At 55.7% G+C, this 9,285-nt stretch overlaps 1 protein-coding gene across 3 annotated transcripts; it reads right to left on the bottom strand.

Annotated features, from left to right (window-relative positions):
* Positions 1–1,461: 1,461 nt before the first annotated feature.
* Positions 1,462–7,252, bottom strand: Rnf112 (ring finger protein 112). 3 transcript variants are annotated; one of them, XM_060363586.1, is made up of 16 exons: positions 7,144–7,252; positions 6,844–7,041; positions 6,697–6,737; positions 6,497–6,565; positions 5,662–5,947; positions 5,293–5,496; positions 5,039–5,167; positions 4,758–4,862; positions 4,352–4,402; positions 3,990–4,046; positions 3,833–3,907; positions 3,585–3,696; positions 3,314–3,483; positions 3,182–3,235; positions 2,955–3,029; positions 1,462–2,869 (listed from the first exon to the last, which is right to left on the bottom strand). In XM_060363586.1, exons 2-16 carry the CDS (start codon positions 6,895–6,897, stop codon positions 2,399–2,401), a joined length of 1,953 nt encoding a protein of 650 aa, XP_060219569.1. In that variant the 5' UTR covers positions 6,898–7,041; positions 7,144–7,252; the 3' UTR covers positions 1,462–2,398. The 3 variants fall into 3 exon arrangements, with proteins under 3 accessions (XP_060219569.1, XP_060219567.1, XP_060219570.1); XM_060363584.1 differs by having other exon boundaries at positions 5,293–5,499; positions 7,144–7,251; XM_060363587.1 differs by lacking the exon at positions 6,497–6,565 and having other exon boundaries at positions 5,293–5,499; positions 7,144–7,250.
* Between the last annotated feature and the right edge of the window lie 2,033 nt (positions 7,253–9,285).

Genomic DNA, 9,285 nt, shown 5'->3' with positions numbered 1-9,285 from the left:
ACCCACTCCTCTCCCACCATATGCCAAACACCACAACATCCTCACCAGAGCCAACCTGATACCAGCACAGCTCTTGGGCCTCCGAAACTGAGTAAAATAAACTCTTCTTGACAACGCACTTGGCCTCAAGTATCTTACCGTAAGAATGAAAACTGGAACCACACCCTCAGAGGTTGCCTAACTGGAGCCAGAAGGTTGTCTGGGGGGTCTGGGGAGGCCTGTAAAGATGAAGGCTCTGCAGAGCAAGGGGTCTGACTTCAGAAGGCGAGGGTTCAAGTCCCCGTTTGCCTGACACTAGCTGCTTCAGCTGATGCTCAGACACATCACTTCTCTGGGCTTCTGTGTCCTCCTCTCTGTCACTCACGCTGATGGCTTCCAGGCCTGAGAAGCTGTTTGGGAACGCTTTGAGAGATAGAAGGCACAAGACAAACGCCATGGAATATTCATTCTTGCCGCAGAAGACTCTCGAGCCAAGCCAGCTTCTCCCATCTGTTCATCGAGTACAAAGCTGACCTTGGAGTTTCCTCCAAGTTCTTGTGGGAGGGGAATCCTAAGCCACACAACACCGCCCTCTGAGTCCTTGGAGGCCCTTATGTTCCGAGCCTGCCAGCCCCAATCTCTGGAAGGCTTTGCAGCTCATGTGTCTACCAGATGACAGTGGAAGGACTCTGATGCTCCCAGAAAGCCTGGCTCCGCAAACACTGCACACTGCCTAGACCCTGTCCCCAAGCATGGCCCAGTTTAAAATAAAACAAAAACAAAAACAAAAAAGTCACCCTCATTTGCCCTCACCCCACCCACTCTCCTCCCCAGCTCTGGGATGTTCCTATGTATTTTATCCATCAGTCCCAGACCGTATTCTTCGCCACCCCTCAAAACTCCTCTAAGCAGGACATGCAAGCAAAAGCATCCAGAAAGGAACATCAGCACGGCCCTCTACAGCGCATCCTCCGCTGCCTCTACGTGAACGAAAACATGGATGTCTGGCCCCCTGCGACTCCCCTGACCGTCTGGGCAGGAAAGAACTCTGTCTTGGGTCTGCATCTGCAAAATGCGGAGTTTGGACGGGGTGAGCACGCTGTGATTCCGAGACTGGAGGCAGGAGCGGGAGGAGAATCCAGCGCAACGCACTGGCCAGCCCTGCTCGGCGGATCCCACTTCTCCGTTTCCAGAGATCTTCTGCTGGAACAGAGGTCAGCTCCCTACTGACAGGGCCATCAGAATCGGCTTCTCCGAGGACCAAGGGCAGACCAGCAGAGGTGACTGCGTACTTGGTTCTTGGCCAACGCCTCCTGCCACCACCAAGCCAGGACGTGATACTCCTCAGACCACTTCAAATTTCAGTGTTCCTGTCCCCCTGCCCACCCACCACAGCCTGATAATGGAACCCCTTGTCACCTCCTCACACCCCAAATTCCTTGGGATGCCAAATTCTTGTTTCAGGAATGTACTGAGACTCTGTCATTCACACACACATTTTATTTTTATATAAAATAAAGGGTCATGTGCCCAACGTACTTTACGGTTTAATAGCCTGGAAGTACCCTTAGAAATTCCATCCCCCAAGAGAAACTCCCTGTCCACAAACTCTCTGGAGACATATTGCTTAGAGAGCTGTATCAAGGATGTCTTACAGTGTGGCACAGAGGGCCCACAGCTCAAGGGAAAGGGGCCGTGGTTAAGGTCGGAACTCATCTCCTGTGCTGTCCTTTTACCATGCTTTGGCAGAACCTGGTGCGGACTGCTAGCACAGAATGCAATCGGAGGTGTGGTTCTTTGGCATTTAGTCTGTCTGTATCCATCCAAACAGGCTTGGCACAGGGCACAGGCTCCAGGGGACTGCAGGAGGCTGGGGTACAGGGCGGTTCAGGACACCCAGCTGAAGAGTGGGGGAAGGCCAGCCAAGTCTGTCCCTTCTGGAGCCATTTTGGGAACAAGTCACTGTTCCAGGGTTATACCTCTATCTGACATACTCATCTCTGCCCTGTGGTCCCTCCTCCTTCTTCCCTGTCAAGGCCCCCGGCTCCAAAGCCAGTCATGCTGGGACCTGTCCCAACTATAAAAAGAACAGGGTCTGGAACCAGGGGCAAACCTCCAGGCCTGGGCCCTCCAGGGGAATGAACTGGAGTAGGGTGGGGGAGGTGGAACCTTATTTACGGTGGGAGATCTTAGGCTCCAGTGAATAGCAATTATCCATAGCCAGAAACGGGCCTCACATCCTAGCCACTGTACCGCAAGCTCAGCCTCCTGGCCAGAAAGCCTGCTCAGGTTCCTGGACCATCTTAAACCCCAGCTCAGCCACCACTGGACATGGGGCATTCAGGGGGCCCATATACTCTGGTCCCTCTGAATCCTTTCCTCTCGCCTTTCATCTCCTCAACCCTTCAACACCTAGCTGTTATTCTTCCTGGAGAAGAGGCTCTCGGTCCCCACCTTGTACCCTCTCATCTTCCTCTTTCTCCATGCAGCCAACCGTAGCAGCCAGCCCGGCCCCCACCCCACCCCCAACTACCGCCGCCCCCGTGGCCCCCACCGCTGCCCCAGCCGCCACCATGCCAGCTTCAGCAGCCAACGCTGCTGCTGCCATGCCTGCACCCACCACACCTCCTGCCAGGCCCATGAGCCCAGCACCCACAGCGCCCCCTACCGCGGCCAGGTGGCCACAGAAGCGCATGGTGTAGGAGTCCATGAAGGCCTTGGCCTCCGCCTGCAGCTCAGCTTCCAGGGCCTGCAAGGCCTGCTCCCTCTCCTTGCACAACATGGCCACGCCATGGCGGGCCAAGATGGCATCTTTCTGGGTAGAGAGGAGGTTCCGCATGGTGTCGGGCAGGACTCGTAGCGCGGAGAAGATGCGCTTGGTGGCTATGTCCTGTGGCAGTGGGAAGGAAGGTGGTCCAAACGGGTGCTCTGGCATCCTCTCTGGCTCAGCCTTCCCTGTGGACCCCACAGCTCACCTGCTGTCTCACATATTCCTCAAACTCCTTCTTGGCAGCTTCCACTCTCCTCAGGTCATGAAGCTGAGCAGCCATCTGTCCATGGGAAAACCCAGGCTGCCTCCCTCTTTTCCTCCTCAGCCAGGGAGAGACTCCTGGTTCCTCATCTCCACTCCCAGCACATACAGACCTTTACCCCAGGTCACCATCCCTGTCCCTGTCCTCCTGGAGGAAGGGGTGCTCCTTACCTCATCCGGAGAGCTGAAACTGGGCCCGGTCTTCCCCATCCAGCCAGAGAGGTTCTGCAGAGCCATCACAGCCAGGTCAGAGAGAGCAGGCACTTGCCTGATGAGGCCAGAGTCCCCAGGACGTTTTCCTACCTTGATTTCCTGTGCTAGCTGCTGCCCTGTGAGCAGGCGTCTGTCCCCCCTGGCAATGGCACGCCCCTCACTCCAGTACCCTTGGCAGCGGCTCTTGGCATGCTGAGGGGCTGTGCTCAGCACATCGGAGATGTAGGTCCGGAAATAGTGGGAGAAGTCATCTTCTGTGTCTGAGAAAGAGATTCCTTGGACTGAGGAGCCTGGGCCTGGAGGAGATGGGGCCAAAGCTGAGAAGCAATGCCAGGGAGGTCTCCACCCCTGGAACACTTACTGCCTCCTTGGCCTTTGTTTACCCACTGCCTCTCAGGAGCAGGCAGGAGGTAACAGCGGGCCCGTTTCCCTAGGAGCAGCTCCTGGACCTTGGGGTATTTTCCGGACAGCTTCTGAGAGATGGATTACGGAGAGCTCTGAGCCAAGGAAGCAGTCCCCCCACCTCCTCTGTAAGCACACTTCTGGGACCCCAGCCAGCCTCCCTCACCTGCTACCCTGCATCAACCATCTTCCCTTTGCGCTACTCACCTGGAGTATGTCACCCATGTGCCCTTGCCCTGACTTATTGTGATGGGAAGAATCACGAACTAAGAGGTCCAGATGCTACAAGAGAAAAGGGGTCCAGACACCAGCAGCTGGGACTCGGCAGTGTCGGGACTGACAAACCCAGAAATAGATGTCTCACCTGGATTGGCACCATCCCATAATGCTTGCCCATCACCTCAGCCACATGAACGAACATCTGGGAATGAGTACAGAGGGCTTTAGGGTTAGGCTACTCCAAGGGCTATCATCTGCCCCTAAGCCTTCTCTCTAGCTACCCTGGATAAGAACCAAGTTTCTGGCTTCCAGCTTGGAGATTCTCCTGCCTCTCCCCAAATCAGACACCTCATGTTCAACCCTCTGCCCTGAAGCCCCCGACCCAGTTCAAGTGTCATAAAATCCTAAACCAGAATGGGAAAATGTGAGGTCCCTTTTGTCTAGCCCTCCTGACCTTGTGGTCAGGATGTGTGGAGGAGATGGTTTCAGTATCAGAGGCCACCTTACCTCCAGATAGCCCAGGTCTGTGTCCTTCAGCTCTTGAGAGGTGTTCAGGATCTGGAAGGAAAACAGGAAGATGCAAGAAAATTTGCAAGAGGAGGAAGGGTCGTGAGGGGCTCCTGAGTGGTCTTTCTCTCAGAACACAAGCCCAGTCTCAGCCTAGGAGCAAGACATCGTCCACACTTACAGAGCTTTGTGGTCCTGAGGGCCTCCAGCTGTCCCTCAGGCCTTCCGCTCCACCTTTAGAGCGAACCCATCTGCCTGCCTTCACTAGGGGCACTGTCCTCCTTCCAGAAGCACCTTCTAGAACCCGCTGGGCCTCAGGCACCCAGGTCTGTGACTCTGAGTTCTGAGGAAGCTGAGCAGGGTTCTGGTGTGCAGGGCGGCCACCCCACCCAGGCACCCCTCTCACCTGGTAGGAGCTGAGCATTGTGGTGAGAGCACACAGCTTGACCCTTGTTTCCCTGCTCAGTTCTGGGCTCATGACATCTCCTGTGTCCACTAAGAACACAGCCACCTATCAGGACACAGACCAAGGGGTTAGGCCTGCCTTGCTCTGCCTTTCTTTGTCCTCACCCTGGAGACGTCCTTCTCATCCCTGTCTCCTTCCTGCCTGCTCCCCATCCCTCTACCCTGTATCCTCCACTGCCCCTCCTTGATCCATGCTAACTTCCATCTGTATCTCTCCCTCACCTTCTTCCCTTCTTTGCCCAGCAGGAAAGGGTGACTCCACATCCAGATGCCCCTGGTGAGGCCGTTAGCACCCCATCTGATCCCAGGCAGGGACCCCTCTGCCCTGGGCCTGCCATTGTCACCAGATTCCTGAAGGTGGAGAAGAAGGTATTGGGTGGTCCATTCTGTGTCCCCAGAAACTCAGCTCCCCTCCCAGAGCCAACCCGGGGCTCTTGCCTTGCCTCCCTGCAACCTCCTGCCAGCCCTGCCCTCACCAGGCCTGGTAAGCCTCTGAGCAACTGGTCCAGGAGGAAAGACTTTCCTGAGTGCTGCTCTCCCAGGACAGCAAGCAAGCAGACAGGTGTGTCTCTGGCCAGAGGATGCTTCAGACAGCGGTTGATGGCCCCCATCCTGAGGATGAGGCCTCCAGAGGCGTTGATACGCACCAACAGCAGCCGTTCGGCTCTCACAGCACAGGTCTCCTGGGTGGGACAGAGAAGCATCCCAAACGGGACTGACCCCACGTTGGGAGTGTGTCCAGCCTGGAACTCCGTGCCCCCTCCAGACTGCAGAATAGGGTCAGAGCTAATGCCCCATCTCGGATCTAATCAGAGATCTCTGCATGCAAAGGTCTTGTCCCTCACCTGCAGGGCGGGGGGCAGCGGCCGCTGAGGCAGGAGCTTCATCCTCTCCCCTAGACTGCGGAGGCCCTTCTTTTGCTTACAGATTTTCCGGCATTCGGGGCAGCACGGTAGCTCACAGCCTGGGATGCGATGGGTGCTGAAGCATCGGATGCAGAAGTCATGGCCACAGTCCAGGGAGATGGGCTCTCGAAGCCTTTCCAGACAGATGGAGCAGGTAGGCGGCTCCCGGGTTGGGGAGGGACGGTGTCCCAGGCCCAGCTCCAGCTTGGGGAACGATGCATGGGACCTGGAGGGGAGCAGACCATCTGGAAGCCGGATGCCGGTTGGGTGCAGGGTTTGGAGGGCTCACAGTTTAGGAGTGAATCCCCCCTATGCCATAGGGCAGCCTGGAAGGGACAAGCTCTCCCCATTCCTCACTTCCTTGCAGCCCAGGTCCTGGCCATCCCAAGTGAGAGCAGCGGAAACAGAGGGGAGAAAGCACCCCAGAGAGCAACCCTCAGGGAATCCTGGCTCTGCACATGCCAGCCATGCAACCATGGGTGAGGTCTAAAGGACAGATTGGCAGTGCCCTGGCTAGGGCTTGAGGCAGTCTTTAGTGAGGACTCCCTCATCTACAAGGCGCCTAGGGCCAACACTTAGGAAACCCACAGGGCAGCAGCCTCCTCAAAGCGCAGCGGGGCTTCCTCAAAGGGGACAATCTAAACCCCAGCTGCTGGGATAGTCAGGAGAGGGCGGTAGCTCCCTGGCACCCAGGCAGCCATTCTGCAGCTGAACAGATGGCCAGGTTCTCGGAGGATTCCTTGCGCTCTCCGAGCTGAGCATCTGTAGCACCCACCTGCTTGTCCTGGTCCCTCCCTGCACAGCCTGGCCCATCCGGCCTTGTGCCTCCTCCCTGGGGAGAACCCTGCGGAGCGGAGCAAGCGCGCAGCAAAGGAGTCTGCTGGACTGCAGAGATCCGTGCTCCCTGGCCAGCCTTGCCGGCTGACCTGACAGGCCCACTGCACCAATCCCAGCCCAGAAGGCCCGCTGTCTCACCAACTGTTGCTGCTGTTTCCCATGAAGCTTCGTTTGCCCTCCTAACGGGGAGGGGGTAGATTTAGAACAGAACCCAGACCCGCCACCCTCCCCCTCCCAGGTGGCTCCTTCCCACTCCCCTTCCCAGATCTTGCACTTAAGACTTGCCCGTTTGCCAAGCCGGTGACAAAAAGCAGCGACTGACAGGGCGGGCCTCGGCATGGGAGGCTGGAACGGCAGAGGGTCCGATGCTCAGAGGAAGCCCACAGAGACCTTTTGCCGGTAGGACGGCTAGAGGGCTAGCGGAGCAGGTGGAGGGTGGAGCAGGGGGATGGGCTCCTCAGTAGCTCTGCCTAGCTGTCAGCGCTGGAGAATAAATGAGTCGGTCAGAAAAGAAAAAAAAAAAAAAAAAGAGGCTGTAAAGGAGGGTGGATTCACCCCTGGGGGAGGAGACAGGGCCGCGGGTACCAGGGCTCTGGAGGAGGTATGAACCAAGCCCAGCTCAGAATCCCTGGCAGAGGCTGGGATGCTGGCAAGCCGAGGCGGTGGATCTCCATGGAGACGAAAGGGAGAGATAAGGACAGGGGAGGGGAGCGGGGCGGCGCGCGTGAAGCCACGTGGATGCATGCACCTGGAACATCAGGAAGAGACTCCTGGTGGAGACCGGCAGAGCACTGTCCCTACAGGAGCAGCTGGGGTCTTCGGGGCCCCAGGACAGGGTGGGCAGAGAGAGGAGGGATGCAGGAAACGGAGTGTGCAACTGGGGCAGAGCTGGAGACAGGGACGCTCGGTGCGCTCAGTCCCATTACCTACTTTGAGCATCCACCATGTGCAGAGCTGCGGGTGCCGCTGTGCTCTCTGCGGCCCTGGGCATCTCGCCACCCTCTCCCAGGTTATGTCGCCAGTGCATGCCCGCTTACCATCTTTCTCATCATCTGGGTGGGGAGCAATTCGTGTTTTATTTCCCTCCCAGGGGCTTTCGTCTGCTACAAACTTACAAAAAGCCATCTCAAGACACTGTGTGTATAATTTTTGACAATTAGATGCATCTATACAATGTATCTTGATAAAACCCACCACACACACATACACACACACACACACACACACACACACACACACACACACACTTCCCTGGACCTCTTCCAAACAAGCTCCCTTTTCACCTTCATGTCCTCTTTTTTTGTTTTTTAATAACTCACTGAGTCCTATGGGTGTAAGACAACCCACTGAAGCATCAGTAACCTACCAGGGGCCACACCCCAGAAGAGAAGTGACTCGCCTCCAGCAGCAGCAGTTAATTGCCAATAGCGCCTCAGATGAGGGTGGAGCTTCACGGGAGCCTTTGCCAGCCTATGCTGGGACGTTGGCTGGCCTGATCCTGCGTAGAACCTGAGCACACACCCACAGCTGCTGTGGGGTCGTGTCTGCGCCAGCCACTCCATGTCCAGAAGGCAGCATTTCCCAGCACTGCTCCCCATCCTACAGCTCTTACGACCTTTCCATCCCTCTCTTCTTCGGTGTTCTCTGAGCCTAGGGGTGGAGGGGAGAGCAGGGGTTGATAGAGATGTCCCGTTTAAGGCTGAGTGCTCAATCGTCACTTATTGGCTGTTAGTCTCTGCGTTGACCTGTGGTCCATTACGATGACAGGCTTCCCCGACTGAGGCTGGGAACAGCACTAGTCTATGTGTACAAACGTAAGCATTTAGAAAGCACTTTGACGACATTTTCACTTAGCGCGAAGTGATGGGTTTCTTTTTACTAAGGGTCTACGGCCTTCCTGGCTTCCGGCTTTTGGCCAGGATTATGGTGTCAGCTGAGAATTCCCTCCTGCAAAGCAGGCCTCAAGTCTAACAAGAAAGTGGCTGGTTACGCCGTAACGTTCATGCCACCGCTACATCAGTGGGCACATCCTCGCCTGTTAGGCGAGTACTGCAGGGTGCAGCCGTAGGTAAAACCACCAATCTCCTTTTCTCCCCCGCCGCAGCACCTTCCTTAAAAGGCAGCCAGCAGGGAGGAAGGCCCAGTCAGTTCCCGGTGATTCTTCTTCGTCCTGAGACCAAACATGTGGTATCTTCAGCAACAGAGTCTACCATGTAGTTAGGGGTGTGCAACCAAGGGTACTGGCAATGGTCTGTGTTGTTTGGGGGGCTTCTGGGGCATCCTTGACCATAACACATTGGGAGATATCATATATTTTGCCCTGAGGTTTTTGTTTAATATCCCATGGAGTAACAGTATCCCCATGTGGAGTAACTCCATTTAAATAAATCCCTTTAAAAAAAGTAGACTACAAAGTAGTGAGTTTCCATAAGGATTGTTTATACATCCTTAGTTTTGGTTAACCTGCACCCTAGCCATTCCTTTCCACATGTCCATTGACCCCATCTCTATTTAATCACTGAATCCCCTGTGTCCCCTCCACTTTAATATAAAATGTTTTACTATCCTCTTCCCATTAAGGCCACTTTTCCTCTCCTCCCAGCCTCTTGTGCCCTTTCTGGCTTTCTGACCTCCACAGACACTTGAAACGAAAAGCACAACTCTAAAAATCCAAAGCTAGGATCTACAAATGTGAGAGCACAGTGCAATGATCTTTCTGTGTCCGGG

The sequence above is a fragment of the Meriones unguiculatus genome, chromosome 11 (genome assembly GCF_030254825.1).
Source record: "Meriones unguiculatus strain TT.TT164.6M chromosome 11, Bangor_MerUng_6.1, whole genome shotgun sequence".
Taxonomy (NCBI): Eukaryota; Metazoa; Chordata; class Mammalia; order Rodentia; family Muridae; genus Meriones; species Meriones unguiculatus.
The sequence above is the reverse complement of the archived record's forward strand: the minus strand, read 5'-3'. Positions and strand labels throughout refer to the sequence as shown.

Coding starts and splice junctions, on each gene's coding strand:
- Rnf112 (XM_060363584.1), bottom strand. CDS start 6,897: ATGCCGAGGCCCGCCCTGTCAGTCGCTGCTTTTTGTCACCGGCTTGGC. Junction 6,738..6,843: donor GTCACCGGCTTGGCAAACGG/GCAAGTCTTAAG, acceptor CCTCCCCGTTAG/GAGGGCAAACGAAGCTTCAT. Junction 3,236..3,313: donor AGCTAGCACAGGAAATCAAG/GTAGGAAAACGT, acceptor ATGGCTCTGCAG/AACCTCTCTGGCTGGATGGG.